Raw genomic sequence first — 24,964 nt, forward strand, 5'->3', positions numbered from 1 at the left:
AATAAAGGTAAGCATTTTAATGAATGTTTGAAGTTCGTCGCCTAAAGGAAATAGAAAATACAAATTTAATTCAAAATCTAAAAAAGGAAAAAGAAAATACAAATTTAATTCAAAATCAAAAAAATCTTCAAAATTCTAACAAAAATTCTGCAAATATTTAAAACATTTTAGCTTTAAAATTTAAAAAATATACAAAATAAATATATTTTTTTTCAAGCTACTTTTTTTTAAATTTTACCTAATATGGTACGAACTGCCAGATCGGAAAATATTGCTGTGCCCTTTTGGCCAAAACAGTGCTGCCAACATTTTAGAGAAAAAATAGCTGTTTCTAGCTGGAAAGCATTTAAATTTGTTTTTGTGGGCACTTTTGTTGACACGATAACTTTTTGTTGACAAAATGAACCAAAGCCCTGTGTTTTATGCCGAGGAGGCAGTGCGTCGCGTGCTTAGTTGGACACTGGTGAACGAGGCGGTTGAGGAAGCCTTAAAGGCGGTTGCTGCGCAGTCGCGCAGTGAAGGCTGCGAGGGGGAGCTGAGCGGTGGTCAAGAGTGCAGTAATCCAAAGTCATATGTAAGTCAACCAATGCGGAGTTGCACCAAGGCAGGCAGTGAGCCTGGCCAGATGCTGTTCACCATGCCCGCCTTTGTGGGCAACTATCGGCTGACAGCAGGAGGAGCAGCAGGAGGAGGAGGAGGCGGAGATGCATCCAAGACTCCCCGCTCGACGCTCGCCTGCAAGCTGGTCACTTCGTTCAGAGGCAACAGGGATCGGGAGCCGCCCTTGCCAAGCATATCAGCAAATATACTGCTCTTTAATGTGCAGACTGGCAGTTTGGAGACCATAATGGCTGGCACGGATATCACCACATGGCGCACCGCATCCGCATCCGTGGTGGCCACGAAATATCTCTACTTCCGTCGCTTTGGTCCATGTGCCGAGCATGAGTTGGAAATCAATGTGGCCATCATAGGCTGTGGCGTCCAGGGTAAGATACACGCCACCGCAATGTGTGAAAACTTTAAGGTGAAGCAGCTAAATCTCTATAATCGCACGGAATCCAGAGCCACTCAGTTGGCAGCGCAACTGCGTCAGCGGCTTGTCAACAGCGGATTGGACACAGTCCCAAATATTGTAGTCTGCAGCACTGCGCGTGCCGCCGTCCACGAGGCGAATGTCATCTGTGTGGCGACCTATTCCCGGGATCCTCTTATCAACGCCGAAGATCTGGGCAGGAAGCGTCCCATTCACATCAATGGTATCGATAGTCTTTCTCCCTTTCTCTGCCCTATTCAAAATGTTGTCTTTGCTTGCAGCTATTGGTGCCGGCGAGGTGCACTTCGGAGAGGTCTCTACGGACATCTATCAGCAGTCCAAGGTTTATGTCGACAGCATGGCCAATGCCGACCAAGAGCTGCGGGACTTTCCCGCCCCAATAGTCGGCGAAGTGGGCGCGGTTATCAACAGTGGCAACATTCCGGAGTCGCTAGCGATTACTGTATTTCAATCCATGGGTGAGTTCCTTTCCATTACATTACATTCCATCTGCTTTTGTTAATAACTTTCTTTTTTTAGGCATGGCATCCGAGGACGCTTGCGTTGCCGAAGCTGTGCTGTCGGCGCTTCAGTCGGAAACTCGGAATTCGGATTGAACTAAACTTTTCGCAGCAGAGCAATAATTGTAAATAATTAGTAAATGATTATAATCATTTAACTTAAGATCTATTGCTGAAAGCAAGCAAATTAGTAACAAATAGAAAACAACAGGTTGTTTTTTTTTTTGTAAATTTTTTTTTGTTTTGTAATCATTTTAGTATTTTTTTTATTTTCAATGTTTTCTTGTCTTTTGTTTTTGTTTTTGTTGTTTTTTTGTTGTTGATTTTTTCCTTTTTTGTTTTGAAATTAATTTATTAATTAATTTTTATGTTTACTTATTAATTTAGTATCTGGTTTTTTCATCGTCATTAAACATCTGCTCAATCGCCTGCCACTTTTTCTTGCTCTTTCCCTAACTTTCTGCCCTTCCAATATTATATCCAATATATATATATATCGTATATATATCATATATGCTGTTAGACTTAAGAAACACGGCCTAGAACCCAGTGGGAAGTATTATTTGTTGGGTCGGTTGGCTTTGGGTCCCTGTCTAAGCCCACTTAATGATGCCGCCTTTGAGTTGAAATAATTTGTTAGCATAACTATTAAATAATTTGTTTATATCATATATCGTCCACAAACATATACATACGAATATATCTATATGCTGTTCAGTTATTCTTATACTTTTCTTTGCTTTTGTTTTAGTCAATTTAAATATTATAATTATTAATAAAATACTCAACAAATAATTAAATTGGGCTTTCTTTCGTTCGACTTCCGCTGCAAATGAGACACCAGCTTACAGTTGTTGTTTTTCTTGTTGATCTTGTTGTTGTTATTCGTACTTTTATTGAATTTTTATAATTTATATTTTGATTTTTTGTTTTTTTTTTCGTTTCCTTTTTATTTAGTTAGTACTATTTAAACACTTAATAGTTATTACGTTTTATAATGCCTTCTTGTCATTTTTGTGTGGGAAAATGAGTTGAAAATGGAAATAAATATAAAGCAATAAATAAAAAATAAATATATTTTTTTTTTCAAAACATTTTGCTTGTTTATTTTCTTGTTTATTTTTTGTTTGTTTTTTCAGTTCGCTTTCGCTGTTTGGGCGAACCGAAACCGTTTTTAAAAAAATAATAATAATAATAATAGGTATTCTTTTAGTTCAAATATATATATATATATATATATACATATATATAAGTAAGGATATATATATATATATATATATATATTTATTTATGTAATATATAAATTTAAAATGTGCATTTTACATATAGATTCGCTCTTGCTGTTTTGTTAAAATTAAATCAACACACGCATACAATCGATAGAAGTAAAAAAAAAGATACATAATCATAATAATTGTAAATATAATTATAATTATATTAATAATCATAGTAATATAAGTATATGTTTTAAATTACATAATTTATTGACGCTGACAATATATAATGAAAGGATCAGATAAGATTACAAAAAAAAACACACTTAAAACTGTTTTCACTTAAATTAAAGGAAAGTACGCACGTACAAATTTTGCACGTGTCTTTTGAAATGGTTCTTGATTTGCATGTTGCTTTTGTTGTTTCTGTATTTTTTGCTTTGCTTTTTTATCCTTCTCAAAAACTGCTACTCGTTTTTTTTTTAATCTTTTCTTTTCTTGTTTTGTGGCATTTTCATCGAAATTCTTCATTAAATTTTAATTAGGCATAAATTAATTATTATTATTATTTTTATTACATATATGTATATTAATATTTACAGTTTCTTTGCTACTTGTTTTTATGGGGTTGTTTGCTTGTTCTGCTTCTTCTCCTGCTTCCGCTTCCGTTTCCACATCCGCTTTCGCATGCTATTTGCTTCATTTCATGTTCTTTGCATCTGTCACTATTTCTATTTCTGTCTCTGCCTCTGTCTCATTCTCATACGGGTTCGCTTTTGTAATATTTCATATTTACTCGATAGCGCTCTAAAATCTAATTTTTCTTTTCTTTTCTTTTTTATTTTGTTTTTTTTATTTGTATAGTCTAAAGAAAAAATTGTTTGCTTGCATCATTTATTTTTATGTAGCATACTTTCTTTTATGTTTTTAGCAGCAGCACTACAGCTCTGGCTTTCTATCTCTTTCTCCGCCTACATCTTTCTACCTACACGCTATCCCTTTTTCTCATTTTAAGCGCTGTTTGTTAAATGTTTTTTGCCCAGAACTTTCAGATTTTCACTTTGTTTCGTTTCGTTTTTTTTTTTTTGACTTGCGGCTTGGAAAAAGCTGTGGAATTTTGGTGCCTTGAAAGTGCCCGACGAAGAGTCCCCTCCGCCCAAACTTCTATGTCGACTTGTTGGTTTAAACAGAAATCATCTTCGACTATTTCTCAACATTTTAGTTTTTGTTTTACTTTTGTTTTTATAGCTTTAGGCAGATTTTATATATGGGATTTACATACATATAGATCTCTATATATTATTGAAACATTTAGCGTGGTAGTTTTTTTTTTTCGTTTTCGTTTTCCCTTTTAAATGGTTTTTGTTTGTTTGTTTTTTTTTTTTTTGTTTAATATATTTCTATTAATATGCCTTTCGATATTAATATTTAATACATTGTTACGCAGTAGTTCATTACAATTACGGTTTAAAATTAAAAAAAAAAAACATTACTCAATATATAGGTATATATATATATATATAGATATATATATGTGTATATATATACTATTTTAATAAAAACTATTACATTAGTTATTATTTAATAAGAAGTAATTTTTTTCTTTTCTCAGATGTGTGTGTATGTGTGTTCTTGTTTTTGTTTGTTTGTTTTTTTTTTTTTGTTTTCTTTTCTTTTGTATATGTTTATATTTATATATATATAATTTTTAAGAGTTGGTACAACTTGTTGAAAAATTTGCGTAATTTATTGTTGTTGTTGTTGATGGTTGTTCTTTTAAATGTTTTAATTTGTCTGTTTGATATATTTATCTTCTTTTTTGAGAAACATTTCAACTATTCGTTTGTTTAATGATTTTTATATATATTGCCATTACCAAACTTTTGGGTTCTTCTATTTGTTGTTGTTGTTCAATATGTTTCTATGGATGAGTGTGGGTGTGGGTGTGTGTGTGGGTGTGTAAAGGGTGTATGGATATCGCTGCCAAAATAAAAACTATTGGCGTTCAATGTAACAGAATTTTGATACAAAACAAACTTGATTTAAATGCAAAACGTTTTTTTCGCTGCGATTTTGATTTAAAAATTTTCATATTGTTGAAAGTAAAAAGTGTGTGTGTGGATGTATGTTTGTGTGGTGTGGTGTGTACAAATATAATTGTTTCCCTCACATGAAATATAAATTTAAAAAAAAAAAAAACTTGCTCGCATAAAAAGATAATTATATTTATGTCTAATATATATATATTATATATATTTTTTATGTTTATATAATGATGTATGTATAAATGTATAGTATTTTAATAATATATATTAAGGCAAAATAATGTCTGCAGTGTGTGTGTGTGTGTGTGTGTGTTTGTGTGTAATTGTTGACCTAAGGGTGTGAACAACAAAACAAACAAAACCCAAAATTCGTTTACATTTAAAGTATGTTAAGCAAGGCAACGTTCTGTTGATGTTACTGTTACTGTTACTGTTACAATTGCTATTTTGACTGCTGTAAATGTTATTGTTATTGTTAGCGCTTGTTTTGTTTAATTTTTCAACATTGGATTCATCATCGTTTATACTTTCTCTTTTTCTCTTCTACGCTAATTTTTGCTATTTGCCTGTTACTGTTATAATTATTATTATTATTGTTATCAATTATGATTCTTAATTTTGTTGTTTTAATTTTTTTTTAATACAAAGAAAAACTGATTTCTTGGTTGGTTAACTAGTTACTAATTTACATTTAGCATGTTTTTGTTGTTATTAAATATTATTATTATTATTATTATAATTATTATTTGTAATATTAACTTTATGCTGCATTCATTCCTCTTGTTTAATATAGTTAAAAAAAAAAAAAAAAAAAAATACACATTTTGTTAGCAGCCTTTTAAACAACTATGTAGCTCATCAATCATTCTCCTTTAAGCCAGCTTCTTCCTTCGGTTTGCTTCTGCTTCTGCTTCTGCCTCTACTTCTTATCATTTTGTTATATTGTTGTTGTTCTCTCATTTACAGCATTCGTCTTCTACACATCTCATCTATTCTGTTCTGTTCTTCTAACCAATTCTCTTGCTGTTTTGCTGCTTGACATTTATCATCATATGCTGCTGCTTCTGTTTCCTTCATTATTCTTAGATTTCTTTCATTGTTTTAGTTTTTGTTGTTTTGTTTTTTGCTTTACGCTTGTTTATCACATTTAATATAATATATATGTATATATACTATATACCTTATATATACATATATACATATATATATATTTATACATATATATCTATATATATGGCTATAGTTTTGTTTAATTTAAGTTTTTCTTTTTTTTTGCATTTGCGACGCGCTTTTCTTTTTATTTGCTATTGCGATTGCCGCCTTATTACGATGGAAATTCTTCGGGTTCTTGTTGTTGTTGTTGTTGCTGGAGCAGCAGCAACTGTTATCGATAACGTGGCAGTGTTGTGACTACAGCAGCTCCTGCTGCAGCAGCAACAGCTGCTGTTGCTGTTGCAGTTGCGCTTGTTGTTGCAACTGCTGCTGCTGCCAGCGCTTGTACATGCCCAGATAAGTGCGTGTTGTTGTTGTTGTTGCTGCTGCTGCTGTTGTTGTTGTGCTGGTGCTGTTGCTGGTTGTTGTCGCCTGTGCTGTTGCTGCTGCTGCTGTTGGTAACATTGGCAACTGCAATTGCAGCTGCGTTTGCGATTGCAATGTTGTTGCTGGTGTTGCAAGTGCCAGCGACGGTTGCAACTTATATTGTGTGGCATCCATGACAGTTTCATAACAATATGCAGCCGCATCAAGTAATGTTGCAGCATAAAAGCTGTTGCTATGCCTATTATTGCGACTGTTGTTGCAGTTGTTGTTGCTGCTGTTGCAATTGTGTAAATAAATATTATTATTGTTGTTGCTGCTGCTGCTGTTATTGTTGTTATTGATGTTGTTGTTCTGTTGTTGTTGCTGCTGTTGCTGCTGTTGTGCAGCTGCTGCTGCTGCTGCTGTGGCGGAAAATTATGAATTGGAATTGCGTTTAGTTGGCAGCTAGGACGAGCTCGATTGATTCATATTGCCAAACATGTGGGCTGAGAACGACGTCTGTCCCGCCGAATTTGCCTGCGATGTGGACGACTGTTGTTGCTGCTGTTGTTGCTGCTGCTGTTGCTGCTGCTGCTGTGCCTGCTGTTGATTCAATGAGCCACGTCCATGCTTCGGTATCGGCGGCTGAATATATTCATGTCTTGCCAACGCAAATACATCCATGCGATCCTCTTTGCGATAGGCCAAACAGCCACGAATGAAACTCTACAAAAGTGGTAAAAGAAAGTCGAGAGTTGGTTAACAAAATCTTAACGATTGTTGTCAGTTTCACGTTTGCCATACTTAAAAATATTTCATAAAATGCAATGTTTAATTTTTTATTGGAATTAATTGGGCATTCTGGCAAACGTGACTTTTTTTTTATTATAATTTTGGTTATTTTTGTTTTGTTACTCACCTTTGCCTCGTTGGAGACGGTTGGCTTGTTGGAGAACTGCACTTCGGTGGCCTTCAGTATGGTATTCTCCTCGAGAATCGTGGCCTGCGATTGATTGTGGCCAAATGGTTTCTTGCCATATAAACACTGATAGAATATCACGCCCACACTCCACACATCCACTTTCGATGAGATTTTCGGTGGATTCTTGCCAACCACAAAGCATTCGGGCGGCAGATACCTGCAAGAATTTACAACAACAAACAATTATAATATCGTTTGTTAGGTTTAGTTGTTATTGTTTATTTACCAATAGGTGCCCGCGCCTTGAGATGTCAGATCCATGCCATGATCTGGATTATAGTTCTCATCGTCCATCACTTTGGATAATCCGAAATCGGTTATTTTGATCTCGCCGCAGACATTGCCCTCGGTTAACAGAATGTTGCCCGGTTTCAGATCGTAATGGATGACAGGCGGTTTAATCTCATTTAGATACTTGAGTGCAGATACAACCTAAATACAAATACGAAAATATAGATGAATGATATTATAAATGAATCATTTTATTATTAAAACTGTGTCAGTGCTTATTTTCTTGTTGAGGGAAGTAAAACATGTATATGTTTCAGTCAGAATAAATATTAAAAGAACAGAATTAAAAAAAAAAAAAAAATTAATATGAATGCAAAAGCAGTTTTTTTTTAATTCTTCTAAGCTATAAAAATCAAATTTAAAGGACACAGAAACGAAAAAATTGTTTGATGGAAATTTCTTCTCTAAATTATCGTAATTAAATTGTATAACTCACCTGCATTATAATCGAGCGCGCCTCACGCTCAGGTATAGTCTTATGCTGTTTCAGATAAAAGTCAAGATCGTGTCCATCACAATACTCGAGCACGGTGCAAAACGAATTCGCATCGATCTCAAAGACATCATAGAGCTTCACCACACGCGGATGATCCAGCGCCTTGTGTATGTTATACTCTCGCAAGGCGTGTCTAAATAATAATATGACAATGAATGTAGAATATTGAAATATTAGCAATGTTATTCAAATGGAAAACTGCGAAAATCCCTTTTCAGACATACTTTCTATTTCTTTTTAATAAAGCTGAAAGATTATTAAAACTCTTTCCTTTAAAAACTCGAGAGTGATTGAAACAATTGATTGTAATTGTAAGTAAATAATTCGGACTAAAATTTAAGATTACTAAGAATCTAAACACGCTGTTAACTGTCTGTTACTTACAATTGTTAACATGAATGGAAACTGTTTATACAAATTTCAAGTGCAAATTGATTTCTTTTTAGTACACTACACATTTTGAAATGATTTATGGATTAGTAAAGATAAAGATTTAAGATTTCTGAGCTGAGCTAAACTGAACTTGAACTGAACTCGCTGTTAACTCTGTCTGTTAACTGTCTGTTGCTGCTGCTGCCTCTACTCACTTGATATAATTAGCTTTCTTATCCTCCTTCCAATCCTTGTTTAATTGGTGCACCTTACATGCGACATAGCGTTGCTCCTTGAGGTCAAATGCCTTGTGTACCTCGGAGAAGCCGCCTTTGCCCAGCAGCATTAAAAGCAGATATCGATCATTCAGCACAGGATGATTATTAAAGCGGGACTGTAAAAGAAATTAACAAGAGTTAATAGACATATATTTATCTATTTATAGGTAGTTGTAAAATATCACAATGTGCATTTAAGTATTGGCGAAAATGATGTCAACTAAATTGTTTTGACAAAAAGAATAATTACCAAAAATTAGTTTTGATGTTTTTTACAATTTTAGCCTTAATGAATGTTAAAATTTATTTTACTTGCTTAAAAGTGAATTGCTTGACAGACTGAATGAGATTGTTACATTATCTTTACAGTTATAATGATTGCATATTGATTTTTGTTATATTTATAATCAAATTTCCAATTTTTAATGTAGATTCTAAATCATTTCAAACTGATAATAAATGAATATCGTGAATTAAAAAATGAATGCCAACCTGATCTTCGTTGAGTATGCGCTTGAGCTCGCGTATATGGAGATTACGTTCACGCTCGAGCTTCTCCATCTCCAGTTGCAGATCGGCGTCCTCCTTTTTGAGTGCATTCTGTCGGAGCTTGAGTATCTCATCGTATTCGTAATACTCTTGCGCCGTATACGCTCCCGATACGGGATCCGGCTTAAGAAATGTCCCCGAATCGGAGCAGCTGCCGCTGTCATTGCCACCGATGCCGCCGGCACCGCCCGGTCCAGAGTTGCCAGCATTGCCGCCGACACCGCCGCCGCGATCCGACAGACGATCACCGACGCCGCCGCCACCGCCACCGACGCCGCTGTTGCCAACATTGGGACCGGAGGCGCCAACGCCACCGACATTGCCACCGCCGGCAACACCACCGCCAGCACCACCGCCGCCATTGTGCAGAAGTTGCGCCTGCTGTTGGGCCTGTGTCGAATTGGAGCGGGATAAACCACGACCAGTGCCAGGACCGGTTCCAGCATTACCACCACCACCCGGTCCAGTTGCATTGCCGGCCGCATTGCCGACGGCGATGCCGCTGTCAAGGCTGCCGGGTCCTGGATTATTGCCCAGACGATCCGTTAGCTGTGACGAGTCATTTGAATTGGAATTCTGTTGTTGTTGCTGCTGCTGCTGTTGCTGCTGGTGTTGCTGGTGTTGTTGATGCTGATGTTGATTATTTTGCTGATTGCTATTATTGTTACGCTTGCGTCCAGATTCGGCGGGTCGTTTCTTCATCAATTGCTTCTTCTGGCGATCGATCTCCTCACGCTCAGCGGTTATCTCCTCCTGACGTCGGCTCAACTCCTGAAACGCATAGCCGTCCGTCCAGTTCTCCTGGAATGTGGCGCCCACACGTTGTGTCACAAATTGTCCCAATCTCAAGCGATTCTGCATGCATTTCTGTCGCGCCTCCTTCTTTTCAATGCTGCTCTTCTCTTTCAGCAACTTTTTGACCACATCAATGCACTTGGCAATATGCGATTTATGTTGCTCTATCAATTTCTGATTATTGATTATCTGGCACTTTTGCTCATCCGACAGTCTTGTCATCTCGTCCAGTTTCGCTTTGCCCGATTCATGTTCCGCGTCACGTTCCTGCAGCTCCAATTGCGACATTTCCGTTTGTGTTGCCTTTGTGTATGTCATAATTGCCGCTGGCATTGACAATGGCAATGGCAATGGTGGTGGCGGTGGTGCCAAACTGCCAACAACACCGCCAACAACACCCACATTCACACCGCCAACAACACCACCGACCACGCCCAGCGTATTGAGTTGCTGATGCGTTGGCACAACAGCAACACTTGCTGTTGATGTCGTTACTGGCAATTGTTGCTGCTGTTGTTGCTGCTGTTGTGTCTGTTGTGTTGTCAGACCAAGACTTGCTGCATTCAATACACCATGTGCCACGCCCACATGCGACATGGCAACGTTTACGCCCACACCAACACCCATTTGTGTTTGTTGAGGAACCATTGCATTGGAAGTCTGTTGTTGCTGGCGTTGTTGTTGTTGTTGTTGCTGCTGCTGTTGTTGTTGTTGCTTGGCAGCGGCTGCTGCTGCCGCTGCTGCTGCTGCCGCCGAGCTAACATAATGAAACTCGGCGCCCGCTTGCTGCACCTGCTGTTGACTTGGAGCCTGCGTCTGTGGACTAGTTGCATGATAGCCATGTATGGAATACGCATTCGTCGTCTGCACTTGACTATTAACTTGTTGCTGTTGTTGTTGCTGCTGCTGCTGCTGTTGTTGCTGCTGCTGCTGCTGTTGTTGTTGTTGTTGTTGTGTTGCTGATGATGGCGATTTGCTGCCCGTGTGTTGCCGCAGTGTTGCATTTGCCGCTGTCGCTTGTTGTTGTGGCTTATTGAAGTACTCATTGATCTTCTTGTCATTTGCCACACCGGGCACCATTAATCGGGCACTTTTACCACCAGCACCACCGCCAGAACCACTACCGCTGCCCGCACCAACGCTGGCCAGCGCACAACTGAGCGCCTTGGACATGGAACCATCGCGAAATGCCAAAGATTTGCCTTTTAAACTGGTGACAACACCACCGCTATTGCCACTGCCAGCACCACCGCCACCAGCACCACTTCCTCCATTGCCCGTTTCTTCCGTATTATTGGGCATTTTACGTTTACGCTTGCGTTCCGCCGGTGTGCGAGATTTATTGCCGGTGGCATTTGTGGCGGGTCCGGGTCCGGGACCAGGTCCGGGCACAGGCACGGCAACAGGTCCAGTTACTGGTTGCTGTTGTACATTGAGCATGTCAAGCATGGAGGCACCATTGTTCGAGTGCAGACCAGCAGCATTTAATTGCTGTTGCTGCTGCTGTTGTTGTTGTAAACTACCGAGTCCTAGCATATCGTTGACATCCTTTTCGCTGTGCGAGGAACCAGTGCTCATATTCGAGTCCGGATTGCTGCTGTGATTGCCAGCAGCAGCGCCGTGTGGTTGCTGCTGTTGCTGCTGCTGATGCAGCGCTGCGTGCGGATGTTGTTGCTGATGCAAATGCTGCAATTGCTGCTGATGTTGTGGCGGCAGTGTATTATGATGTTGCAGCGACTGTTGTTGTTGCGCCGCTGCTGCTGCTGCAGCTGCTGCCGCCGCCTGTTGTTGACTTTGTTGCTGCTGCTGCTGTTGTGTTGTCAGCTGCTGCAGATGCAACGTGTGCGTTTGCAAGTGTTGCTGCGGCGTCAGTTGCTGTGGGAGCAATTGCTGTTGCTGTTGCGCCTGCGTACTGTGATGATTTGCAAAAAGTTGCTGCTGTGGCGGCTGCTGTTGCTGTTGCTGCTGTGCTGCCTGACTGCTGGGATGATGATGACTTAGGGTCGATGTGGTCTGTGGGGCCATCTGCAGTTGAGCGCCGGCGGACATCTGCAATAAAACAACAAAAAATAAAGTTCATTAGCTTATTGTAATTTATCTTAATTCCTTAGGTTTATCATCTTATTTATACATTTCTATTTCGATAATTGGCTATCGATATGCATTGCGACAACATTTTGCAACACTGAAACACTTTTTGTTTTGATTCGCTAGTTCGTTAGCGTTGCCAGACCAAATATTGGACAACTAGGTGGCAACCGTGCTGCTCAGCCGCAAAAAAAAATGATAAAGTGGTAGAATATGGTGCAATGGCGAAAACGAAGAGCGAAAGAGAAACGTGCAAAATACATGGCAACAGAAACGATGAGTGACCGTCCTATGTGTGTGTGTGAGTGAGTGAGACGTCATAGCAAGCGCGTGCTACTCTGCTGGGCGCCGCTCCGCAAGGTATGCGTGTGAGTGAGCGCAATGCATCAGCCAGCCGTATCTGTGTATTTCAATATGTGTGTGTATGAATGTATGTGAGAGTGTGTTGTGTGTGTATGAATGTATATGAGAGTGTGTTGTGTGTGTTCGCATGTGTGAATGTGTGCATGTGTTAAATATTTTATCAAAAAGCAAAGACAATGAGAGAGAAAAAAAAAACGACACAACCGAACAAAGTTGAAAATTAAAGTACAAATTAAATGGCTACCCAACACAATTTTTTTTTGTTTCTGTTTTCCTTATTGCACATATTTACTTTTCTGTTGTTACTAATTTGCCAACACTTTTCCACAAACAACACAATTTAATCATATTATGTACTTTGTATTTTTTTGCATTTGCATTTGCTTTGTATGTTTCTGTGTGGGTGTGTGTGTGTGTGAGTATATGTCTTATTTATGACAAAATGCCGTTCACCTTTTTTAAGCGCCGCATATTTTTCTGCACACACATACGCTTTGCTTCTGTGTGTGTGTTGTATGCGTGTGTATGACGTGTATGTGTGTGTGAGCGAGTGTGTGCGTGTGTGTGTATGAATTTTCACATTCTATTACAATTTATCACATTCATTGCTGTTTATTTTTTTTTTTTGCACTTTTAAGAAATTTACATTACGCTTTTGACGTTTATTATCGACTATTTTGCACGCCGCGTACTTAGTTTATGGCTGATATTTGTGTATTTTTTCTTTCTTTCGGTTTCGGGGCAGGCAGAAAATTGTTATACGCGTATTTGTAATGGTGCGCGCGGCCCGTAACGAGCAAGAAGGTGAAAAAAGAAGAACAAGAGCAATAAAACGCGTACACAGACAACGACAACGGCAACGACGACAGAAGAGCGGCAGCGACAACGACGAACGTCTCAGTCTCGACGCTTTTGCTATTTGCAGAGAGAGAGCGCGCGCGAGCGTGAGAGCAAGAGTGAGAGTCATCCAGCACTCATACACACACGGACACATACAGAGAGAACGAAGCAGAGTCGAGACACGACAACACTACTGCACCACTACACAACACTACACTATTTGCAAAAAAAAAAAAGACGACGAAAAGAAAAGTACAATAAAAATTAATCCGATTGACAGGCAGCCACCGCTTCGTCGTCTCGTCGTCGTCTGTCGCTCGCTCTCGTTCGGCCTTCGTTGGTTGGTTTGTTGGTTGCGGCTGCTGTTGCTGTTGATAAATTTCTGCGACTTCCGCGCGCGCCCAGCCAAAAACAACACCGAAACTAAACTACACAACTACAACAACTATTTGTAGTTGCTGCTGCTGCTGCGACGACGACGAATCTGCTACGCGACTGCGAGCGCTCTTCTTCTTCTACTACACTTCCAACATTGCCCAGCAGCAGAGCAGCCCAACCGGCGTCTTTGTCATTTCGCGAAGCGCGCGTTGACGTTAACGTCGACGTCGACACAAGCAGCGCCGCTGACGACGCCATTGCCCAAATTATGTTCGTATTTCTGTATGTGTAAAAGTGTGCATGCATTTGTATTGTATGTTGATTGTATGTTGTGTGTGTGTGCGGTGTGAATGAAAAAGCAATTAAAATTATAATTTGAAAATGAATATTTGTATAAAATTATAACAATGTCTTAAATATCAAATTAGCAGCTATTAAATTTACTTATTGGATAAACTAAAGAAAATTTAATAAGAATTTGTCTTTCACAAAAATATTATTCAGTATGTCAAAAAAGTTTTTTGACAAAATAAAAATGTATTATTATTTTTCTATTTTGTAAGAAATTAAAATAAAAATCGACAAGAAAATATATTTTGCAGTATGTCAAAATACTGTATGTACATTTGTATCTGTGTAGTATAGCAATATAATATTTTCAGTTACGTTTTAAACGTTTAACGCCAAAAAGGACGTTCCTTGGCTATAATGGCAACATCGCTGCCAGCGCTGACGTCTCTGCCAGCTTTAGCAGCACGCAGCGCAAAAGAAAGGAAGCAAATTTTTGGCTGTTTGCGGTTTGCTGAGCACAACAACAACAGCTGTAAGCTGCTGAGAGTGAGAGCGAAAGATGTGCCCAAGCATGGATATAACAAAGAAAATAAAAAACTGAAATATAATAAATAAATGGCATTAAATAAATGAGAAAAACCACACAAGAAAGTTGTAGCGGACCAAATTGGCAACCCAGAGAGACAACAAATGATAACAAAGCTTGCAACGACTAAATTTTTGGGCTTGCTCCACTCACGTGCGCGCGAATGAGATAAATCTATGATGATGTTGATGTTGTTGATGGAGGGAGGGGCATACAAAAGCAAAAGCGTGCGAAAAGGCCCGCGAGAGGCGAACGTAGACGGTGAGAACGAGCCGAGGAGACAACAAAACCAAATTCGAACGTGACGTGAGCGGAGCGTCCCTCTCTCTGTGTGCATCTGTGTGTGCAAGTGTGTGGGTGAGGGGCAGTGTGCGAGGGTGTGGCAGTGACATGCATTAAGTACATACATATGTATGCATGCATTTCTTATTGGCACCATCTGTGCACTCATACACATGAGTGTGTGTGTGTGTGTCGACAGCAGAGTATATGTAAGTGCGAGAGAGTGAGCGAGTAGTACTATTACGATGCGAGTGCATTCCAATGCAGCTTCAAAAACCGTTGCATATTTGTGCTTTTTCAAATGCTTTCATGCAGCCCAGCTTTTTTTTTTCAACGTTTGCTTTATCATTCCGCCTCACTCACACAGCCTCAGAGCATGCAACGAACCAGTTTATATATTTTTTTTTTGGCAACGCGCTGTGATAACGCTTTATTGCAAATATACGGGCACGTGAATGTGTATATATGTTTGTTAAAACTGGTTGTCGCCATCGGTGGCAAGACGTTGACATTAGCGCTGCCATCCAACACACAACGACAAAACACAACCCAATAGCAGTCGCAGCTGTCTGGCAACGCCGTCGCGCATCGCCAAGCATCAACATTCGCCGTCGTCGCCGCAGTTTAACAGTTCACATCGATGAGTCAAGGTCGAGAGACGTCACGCAAATTTTCGTTTTCATTGCTTGCCCACAACACAACACAAAAAATAAAACCAACACACACACACTATGTCCGTTTATTTTTAGAGTGCGAGTCGACATCGTGTTGGGAACGACAGCGAGCCGAACAGACACGAGTCGAGCAACGAATGAATGGGAAGCGGCAACGAACGTAAAAAGCACGCAAAACAGCTCATCGTCGAATTCTTTTTTAAATTAAATTATTTGTTTTTTCTTTTTTGTTGGCTGTCACTGGTTTAATTTTAGCAACAACCACGGAAAAAATTTAAAATATAAATAAATTGTATTTATCAATTTAAATATAACATTAGTTAATTATGTTCTATTAACCCAATAATTTTAAAAGTTTCAGTTTATTACTAACAGGCTAAGTTTTTGTGTGTATGTATGTTAGTCTTTCTTTCAAAATGTAAATTTGCTGTTAATGCATGCAAAGGGAAATCAATGGGTTAACATCAATTGTGTCCCACAATTGCCTAACAGAGTGCTGTTAACAAATCGAATGCTGGGCGCACAGCAAAGCATCTCAGCAGAAAGCATCAGCACGTGCACAAAGCGCCGCCAATGTAAACAAAGAGAGAAATACACACACAAAAGCAAAACGAAATGAAATGAAAGAAAGAAAAATAACAACACTCACGCTCTTGGTTAACTTGCGACCAGCGGCGCCGCTGCCGGCGCTACGTTTGCTGCCGTTGTTGTTGCTGGTGCTGCGGCTGCGTTTGCGGGCTGCGCTGCTCGCAGATGCTGCTGCTGCCGTGGCTAACATGACAACGTAACAGTGAGTAAAAGTCGCTGCTGACGTTAAAGCTGACGTCGCTGTCGGTAAAAACAGCTGACACGCTTGCCGGCAAAATTTTTCAAATCAGCTGCCCATGGGCGCAGCGTCGTTGCTAGAATTCTCTCGCTCTATTTCGGCTTCTCTCTCTTTATATTTGGCCCTCTGAGTGAGCCACTCTATGTGTGTGTGTTTGTGAGCGCGTTACTCTGCCGGCGTTCTCTTTCGTTAAATAAATTCGCACTCTCTGTGACTCTCTCAGTTTGTTTGCGTCGTGTCGTCTGCCTTTTGTTTTGTGTTTTGTATTCGTATTTTCCTTATATATATATATATTTCTTTTTTTTTTTTGCACACTTTGCTTGTTTTGCACGCTTTGCATTTATGTTACACACACGCTTTGCTTTAGCATTCGTATTCGTATCGCTTGCTTTGCCTCTTGTCTGTTTTTTTTTATTTTTTGCTCTTGCCTGCTGTTGTTGTATTTAGTAGGAAGTTGGCAAAAGAAAAAAATAAAAATAAAATTTCAACCGCGCGCGTTGCCGACAACAACGACACGTCACGTTACTCGCTCTTTAAGTTCGACACTGTTGTGCTAGAGAGCAGCGGCAAGGTAAAATTGGCAAATCTACAACAAAAACGACAACACGACTCTGGCTCTGTTGGCAGCGAAGGCGACGGCGACTGCGACGCTGACGAACGGTCTGACAGCAGCGTGCGCCCGCACGTACATACATACAAATGTATGTTTGTGAATTTATGTGCGTATTTTATGTTAACCGAGTGAACTTAAATTGTTTAGTTCTGTCTGCTGCTGCTCCTGCTTCTGCTGCTACCGTCTTCATCGTCGCAGCCGCCGTCGCTGTTTCTTTGCATTTCTAGTTTCTTCTTGTGGGTTAGCCCGCAGCTGCCATTGGCTTTGACGTTGACGCCGAAGCCAACGCTAGCGTTGCGTGTGCGTTAGAAAGCTTTTTGCACTTTTCGTTGCCTGCAGCAACAAATATGATAGCACTCTGCTGTGGCGAGACTTTGAATTGCCGTTAGCAGCAGCAGCAGCAGCAATAAATTGCAGTCGCGAACCAATGTCGATTTTGATTTTTACTGCTAACAGGCGCACAGCAAAAACAGCAGCGTATCTGTGTGTGCTCGTGTGTGTGTGTGTGTGTGTGTAGTATTGGTGAAAGCATTTTAATAGAACATTGGGCTGTTTGTTAACAGTTGCTGGCAGCGCTAGATGAGAAGGTGACTATTGTTGCTTGACTGTTCGCTTTGTCGGTTTGTCGCTCTTTTCGTCAGTCGTTCGTTCGTTTGTTTGCCCAGCCCCAAAAACCCAAAACAACCTCGCATACAATTTTCGATTGCTGTTTAACTATGTACATCTGTATTTATACTATGTACATACATGCATACGTACAAGAAAGTGTTTTAACAATATTAAAATGAACATATTTATTTTTTATGTTTAACGAAGAAAATTATCTTTCTTTTTTAACTTGTTCTAAGAAACATACATAGACAATAATAAACAAATAAGAAAATAAATATTTGTTTTTTTTTGCTAGAGAAATGCGTAAATTTTTGATTTTGTCAAAACATTTTCTTGACTCACTGTATATCATACATAAGCACATATGTTTGTACATACATATGTATGTACATCTGTGACCGTAATGGGCATTATTAGTATCCAATAATGGCTCTGGGATGCGCTTGTTCTGTGTTGTTGTTATTCACGCACCTGGCGTTTTGCCGACAGCGACTGAGCGAGAGCGAGATGGAGATATGTAACATTTGGCCCGTTATATTTGCGCTACTGCTATCTATAGACTAATGCAACCGAACTGTTATACAAAACATACATACACACGTATTAATGTACTATATACAATGGCTCTCTCAACTTATTGGACCTACTACATTTGTATTATATATATCATACATATATTATTTTATTAAATAAATTCACATATATAAAATTTAAAATTATATATGTATAATAATAATAATTTTACATTATATGTATAACAAATCTGCGCTTAAATTTTATTGATAACTCCTTTTCACTAAAAGATTAATTTATTTCAAATTTGAAAGCAATAAATTTCTTATGTACATAATAATGCATGAATGAATGTAGTACATTGTACATATGTATTTTATTGCATACATTTGTACATCCACAATTAAAATATGCACATAAAAATCAATGAAAGAAAAATATCAAGTTATGCCCTTGTATTGAGTTGACGACTAAGCCATACCCTGCAAATAGTTCTAGATTAATTTTGACTGATTAATGTGATTTTTTAAATTATTTTTTGCAAAATAATATTATTATAAAATTTTATTTTAAAAAAGAAAAATGTTAATTTAAAATAAAATGAATTATATTATGAAAAGGTGTTTTTTTTTGCTGATTTTGATAAAAGATTGAAAATTAAAACAACCATATTTAAAAATTTAATATTTTGATTGAAAGTAATTTTTAATAATAAATGTTAAAATGCACTCAAGTATTCTATAATTTTATAGTATGTAGGTAAACCTAAGAAAACAATTCGTCGGAAAATTTTTGAGTGCTTTTTATTTCTAGAACATTCTAAACGTTTTGCTAATTGTCATGACTATTTGAAGTGATTTTCCCAGTCTTGTGAAACTATAAGTTTAGTATTATAAGTGGTATATTTGTATTTTGCAAAAATGGATGGTTCTGGGTAAAACAAAAAAACAATTAACCATATTCTTGAAATGAAAATCGTGAAAAACTCAATAAACTAATTTTTAAGTTAAATAATTTAAATAGCTAAATGATTGTTGTACTTAAAACTTTTAAATAGCTAAATGATTGTTGTACTTAAAACTTTTCAAGTCAGTTTAACCAATTTTTTGTGTAATAATTTCGATTACAGGGTATAAAATTTACAATTTTTATAATTTTCACTCGTCGCCAACGCGCAAAGCATTTAAGCTTTTATCTACTCTCTAGATGATTTTATTATATTAATTTGTTTTTATTTTTGCTGCTTTTTATGGATGAGTTGATTTCGTGCTGCACTTCTTGTCTACATTTTATATATATATATATATATGTAAGTGTATATGTTAATATGTATTTCATTTGATTTTCCCCTCATTTGATTTCAAACTGTGCAACTTTCACCCAAGTGTAGACAACAAACAAATCAACTAAAAAAAAAAAAAAAAAAAAATACACAAACAACTAAGGCAAACAATTTGCTACAAAAAATGTTAAACTTGAGCACATACATACATATGTACATATTTATAAATATAATTTAATTTATTTATATGTTGTTTTTAGAATTGACATTCGTCCCAGTGACTGTCAGTTGACGTAATCATAAAAAACACAAAAAAAAAAAACAAATTAAGAAAAACAACCAAAGGAACAACAATAATAAGCAACAAAAGTTCAGAGTGAATAAAACAAAAGTTTTGGGCGTGACTTGACGACGTCTAAAGTTGACTCAATCAATAAATATGTACGTACATAAATATATACATATATGTATCAATACTTAAGTTATATTTTGTACTGTAGGTGGATTGAATCAGAACTTTTATAAGATACCCTTTAAATCTAACACAAGCATTATGAATAACTGTAGCACTGTTTTGATATGCCCATTGCTGACTGTAACTACAGGGTGTAGCTAATCTTTGTTATAATTAAGTACATTTAAGTGTTTCAATAGTTATAGTATGTTAAAGTATAACACTCAAGTGTTATAATAAATGGGTCTATGGGTCAGAGCCAAATTGATACTCAACAAGTTTTGACTAAAGATAAAGTTTACTGTGACTGATTATAGGGTATACAATTATCATACATTTGATATTCATATAAAGATCGATTTAATTACACAATCGAGGGTATTATTGTAAAAGCTGTAAAAGATGAAATATGAGCATATGAACAAGTACATAAATATCTGTTAATATGTACAGACATATGTGAGTGTGTACATTTGCATTTACATATATAAATTTCAAATGTTGTGAACTATAAAAAAAATGTGGACTTGTCAATTCAATTGAATGTCCACCATTTGCTCAAATGACTGGTGGGTGCTTATTGTTTAGATTTGTGTACATACATATGTACCTACAGTTAGTCATGCCCTTCTTTTGACCAAGACAAATACTCTCATACACTGTCATATTTTTGGAATAAAACTTATGTTTCTTTAAAAACTAAATTAACTTAAATAGTTTCAATTAAAAAAAAAACCAGATAAATTTTTTTTATTGTGAAAATAATTACTTGAATAACGGTTTCTTGGGTAAAACATCTTAAAATTTACCGAAGATTTGGAATTTGAATTACCAGATTTTGTGAACAAAAATTGATGCACCCTAATGTACACACCATTCATTCATACTATGTAACAGTCGAAAAAATTTGATCAAAATTAGAAATTCCATATATTGATTCAAGTCACGTAGTCATACATAAAACAGTGTATTAAGTAATTGTTTTGACAAAGACAAAATAATCACACTTTTTTTAAAATAATAATTAAACCCAATGGATGTCATTAATTTTTTTTAAACTTGTTTTAAGAATCTTAAAGAACAATAATAAAAACAAAATAATATATATACAGTAATATTTGATAAAGACAATTTTTGTTTCTTAAATAGTAAAATTTGATCAAAATTATTTTTTTTTTTTAAACTGTTTTAAGAATCATAGACAAGAATAATAGAATACGAATAAAAATAAAAATCGCCAAAGAATTTTTTTTAACAAGAGAAATTGTGAAAGCTTTTGATTTTGTCAAAACACTTTCTTGACCAACTGTATGTATATTGCACAATGTACATACTGTATGTTTATTTGTTATTAGCAAAGAAATTTATAACGTAAATCGACTAATTAAATTTAAAAGTTAAGTATACAATGCATAAAAATATTCGACACTGTCGTTGCCCCCTTCCCTCCTCTTATCTCATCACAATTCATTTCTATTCCCTATTCGCCGCGTTGCCCAGCCAACAACAAGATGGTAGCGAGTAAACAACACACATAAAGATAGATACAGGGAGCAAGGGGTGTAACAGAAATGAAGAAAAACATTTGGCAAAAAAAACTAATGTATGAAAAGTGAAAAGCAAATAAGACGAACATCGAACACACACATTAAAACAAAAACTGCAATGCGCCGCGTTACGCATACGCAAATTGGCAGAAGCACCGAGAGACGAAGACGGAGACAACGACGACGGCGTCTAATTATGCTGCCTGCTGCTGGCACTGCAACAACAACGACGAGAGCACACGACCCACTCACCGAGGCGACCGAGCGACGAACGCTGCGACGGCGACGGCGGCGGCGACCCACGACAACACAAAATGTAAGCGCAGCGAGTAAAACGAACGAGTTGCGAAGCCTGCTGCCTCTGCCTGCCGTGGCTCATTCTCTCACAATCTTGAATGCTCTCGCCCACTGCAACAACAGTGACAGCAGCAGTGGCGTCGGCAGCGACAGTGGCAGAGGTTTGAAAACAGTTTACTATTGAGAGGCAGAGGCAAACACACACAAACATGCAAAAACAAATGGCAAAGACACAAAGACACAAGCAAAAGCAAAAATAATGAAGCACACACAAAGACACAACACAAGAGACACCAAAGACAGAGCGAAAAATAGCAAATAAAAGAAAAATGTGTAAAGCAAAGCAAAGTAAAGTAAAGTAAAATAAGGTAAAGTAAACTGACGTTGACGAAATCGTCGCTTTAGCCGCGTGTGTTTTACGTTTCAGTTATTATTGAAGCACAAACAAATTGAGACTAAAAATGCGGCGTGAGATTTGATTGTGAGTAAGCGCAAGCGTCGCGTCGCGTCGCCGCTTCGCGTTCATGACGTTAACGTCGACAGCGACGTCAGCGTCGCAGTCACATTTCAAATAAAGGCAGGCAAACAAAATATATACAAAAAGTAAAAGCCCAAAGAACGCGCAAGGGGAATGAAATTAAATGTATGTATGTATGCGAGTGTGTGTTGGAAAATGAAGAAAAAAGCGCAAAAAAAAATTAAAAGTAGGAGAAAAAAAAGTGCCGGAAAAAAACTAAAGCTTAGCGAATGGACAGCCACGACGTTTTCGCGACGTAGGCGCCGCTGCCGCTGCCGCGGCCACTGGCAGCGCTGAAGCGTCGCCAAGTGCAAAGTGTGATGGGCGTGGCAGCTGATGTGGGCGGCGCGGCTGGGTTGCATGATACAGTGCTAATGTATGTGTCTTAGTGTGTGTGTGTGTGTGTGTGTGTGTGTGTGTGTGTGGGCATCTACAGTTCAGTTGTTGTTGTTGCTGGTCTGTCAACAAATCGAGCATAGCAAGAAGCAACAACAATAGGCAAGCCTTTCATATGAGGTAATCGTGGGCAGCGGCAGAATTTTGTTTATCACAAAAGAAAAAAAAAAAAGATTTTTTTTGCTTTTTGAATATTTTTTCAGTGAAAATCAAAATTGCCAAAAGACAGCAAAGACAAAAGAAAGCAAAGAAAACAACAGTAAACATTACCGCATCTGGCAGATACATTGAATATATATACAGATACACATACGTACATAAATTCATGTGTATTTGTTGTTGCTCGAGAATTTCTACTTCGGATGTATAAAGCAAATGGAATTTTTATGAACAGAGTCACAAAAACGGCAGCGCAAAATGCAGCCATTTATTTATAGATTGAAAGACAAAGATAGAGAGAGTGAGAGCTACAACGGACAGAGAGAGGGAGTGCGAGTGGCAAAAGTGGGTGGGGAGGGGGAGCAGGGCAGCGCATAAGTAACGGATCAGTGTGCCGACGACGAGTTTATGAACTAGAGACTAGACAGACCCCAATAGGCAACGAGACAACAGAGGTGAGAACTGAGGGGAGTGGGAGTAGGGGAGTGGGAGGTGGGGAGACAAAGACTCTAAGAGGAAGAGTGGGTGGAAGGAAGCGAGAGTATGTGAGAGTTTTTGCACAATTGTATAGCAAAAAGCATTAGTAACAATTTGTACATACTTTGCATGTACAAATACAGTATTGGCCAAAATACTCAAGCATATTGGCCTTTAATTTTTTTTAAATTATATTTTTTTATGAAAACAAACTTTTGAAGTTAAAAAAAACAGCAACATTTTATGTCGCAAATCTAAATAGACAAAACTAAAGCACTGTTTTTCCAAGCTAAAAAAATAAATATTGAAATTAATATTTCGCTTTGAATCTTTAATTCTTCAATAGCTCGTAAAAATTAATTTTATTTATTATTTAAAAACAGATTTAATACAAATCAATAGTAATAATTATTCATAATTTTCTTTTAAATAACTCTCAAGTATACTATACATTTACAGCCACATAAATTAAATTTGTAAGTAATGTTGATATTTTAGTTAGAATTTGCACCTTTTATAAATGCAAAATAATATTACGTGAATAACATTTGTGTACATGGACATTTATTGTTTGGTAATTGTCAAAGCACAACACACATGATTCATTATTGCATTATCAATTGTATTTCACAATCCATTGAATTTGCAATGTAGTATGTAAATTACACCCATGTTTTTTCATCGTGATCATAGTACTGATTACATACTTACATACTATGTATGTTAGCAATTCAGACACAATTTTTATCAACAAACATTCATTTCCTATCACTGGGTTCAATATCTTGGAAATACCCCAAAAAATGTAGATAATTGATTAATCGATAGTGCAGTAAGAATCGATTACATCTTTATTGATTTTTGGTTTATTCAAGACGAACTAGAATGTAAACTCTCTCTATCATAAGTAATATATTTTGTACTACAAAATAATTGATTTATTTATATTAATAGAATGAGTATTGAATAAAATGATGTAATTTTTTTAATACAAATTTGAATACATAGATTTTGCAATAGATTTTCAATACTCTTATTTAATTTGCAGGATTCAATATCTAAGAGATACTATAGATAATTTTTTAGGTAAATAATAAATATAAGAATTAATTTTTTTTTTGCTACAGGTTATCTACTCGTCGAGCACTTTCTCAACTAGAGCTAAAATTTACTCATTTCATTGGTTCATAGTGCCGAGACTTGATTTGAAATAATTTTGAAGAATTTTCCATTTTACATTTCCATAGTTTTCTCGTTTTATCATGTATCGATTTGGTCGACATCATTATCAGCAACAACAATGTCATCATCATTATCACCATGTGATGTTGATAATCATTATATTTATTGTTAACTCCAAGTATTTAGTAGTATAGGTGACCTTTGATTATTTCGCTTTTGTTCAACTTGTTTCGTTGCTATTAGTTATACAATAGCAGAAAGTAAAAACGTATTTATGGATATATAGATGTCTATATATGGCAATACAGATATGTTATGTATATATATGTATACATACATATATATACATATATATATATAAAGTCTCGTTTATCTTATGCCTAACCTATTCGCAGTTATTGATTTTGCTTTTCTTTTTTCATTGACATTCGCAATATATATCGATAACTATATACGTTAAGAGAAAAGATACCCTGCAAACATTGCTGGT

At 37.0% G+C, this 24,964-nt stretch overlaps 2 protein-coding genes and 1 long non-coding RNA gene across 12 annotated transcripts in view; 2 read left to right on the plus strand and 1 right to left on the minus strand.

Annotated features, from left to right (window-relative positions):
- The first annotated feature begins 385 nt into the window (after positions 1 to 385).
- On the plus strand, positions 386 to 2,550 carry LOC117789199 (ketimine reductase mu-crystallin). The gene is made up of 3 exons (XM_034628285.1): positions 386 to 1,259; positions 1,318 to 1,515; positions 1,577 to 2,550. Exons 1-3 carry the CDS (start codon positions 401 to 403, stop codon positions 1,651 to 1,653), a joined length of 1,134 nt encoding a protein of 377 aa, XP_034484176.1. The 5' UTR covers positions 386 to 400; the 3' UTR covers positions 1,654 to 2,550.
- Positions 2,551 to 6,774: 4,224 nt separating this feature from the next.
- LOC117794146 (homeotic protein female sterile) overlaps positions 6,775 to 24,964 on the minus strand; it is a 101,756-nt gene continuing 83,566 nt past the window's right edge. For 4 of the 9 annotated variants that reach the window (XM_034634646.1, XM_034634645.1, XM_034634647.1 and 1 more), the window contains 6 exons: positions 9,246 to 12,146; positions 8,691 to 8,869; positions 8,044 to 8,236; positions 7,543 to 7,748; positions 7,254 to 7,473; positions 6,775 to 7,060 (listed from right to left, as the gene is read on the minus strand). In XM_034634646.1, the coding sequence (XP_034490537.1) occupies positions 6,800 to 7,060; positions 7,254 to 7,473; positions 7,543 to 7,748; positions 8,044 to 8,236; positions 8,691 to 8,869; positions 9,246 to 12,146 (3,960 nt within the window). In that variant the 3' untranslated portion in view covers positions 6,775 to 6,799. Of the gene's footprint in view, positions 7,061 to 7,253; positions 7,474 to 7,542; positions 7,749 to 8,043; positions 8,237 to 8,690; positions 8,870 to 9,245; positions 12,147 to 13,001; positions 13,310 to 16,248; positions 17,002 to 17,035; positions 17,051 to 22,126; positions 22,219 to 24,964 lie in introns of those variants that run through there. The other 5 variants (XM_034634642.1, XM_034634643.1, XM_034634649.1 and 2 more) reach the window with 5 other exon arrangements.
- On the plus strand, positions 12,396 to 14,615 carry LOC117794149. Of its 2 annotated transcripts, none has more exons than XR_004618368.1 (3): positions 12,396 to 12,553; positions 13,294 to 14,036; positions 14,407 to 14,615. It is a non-coding gene; the product is annotated as an uncharacterized LOC117794149 (long non-coding RNA). The 2 variants fall into 2 exon arrangements; XR_004618369.1 differs by having other exon boundaries at positions 14,429 to 14,615.

Source organism: Drosophila innubila, chromosome X (genome assembly GCF_004354385.1).
Source record: "Drosophila innubila isolate TH190305 chromosome X, UK_Dinn_1.0, whole genome shotgun sequence".
Lineage (NCBI taxonomy): Eukaryota > Metazoa > Arthropoda > Insecta > Diptera > Drosophilidae > Drosophila > Drosophila innubila.

What these genes read in the sequence shown, in the direction of transcription:
- LOC117789199 (XM_034628285.1), top strand. Translation starts at nt 401, where the DNA reads ATGAACCAAAGCCCTGTGTTTTATGCCGAGGAGGCAGTGCGTCGCGTG. An exon ending in GCGTCCCATTCACATCAATG is followed by an intron (nt 1,260 to 1,317) that starts GTATCGATAGTC and finishes CTTTGCTTGCAG; the next exon opens with CTATTGGTGCCGGCGAGGTG. An exon ending in TACTGTATTTCAATCCATGG is followed by an intron (nt 1,516 to 1,576) that starts GTGAGTTCCTTT and finishes TTCTTTTTTTAG; the next exon opens with GCATGGCATCCGAGGACGCT.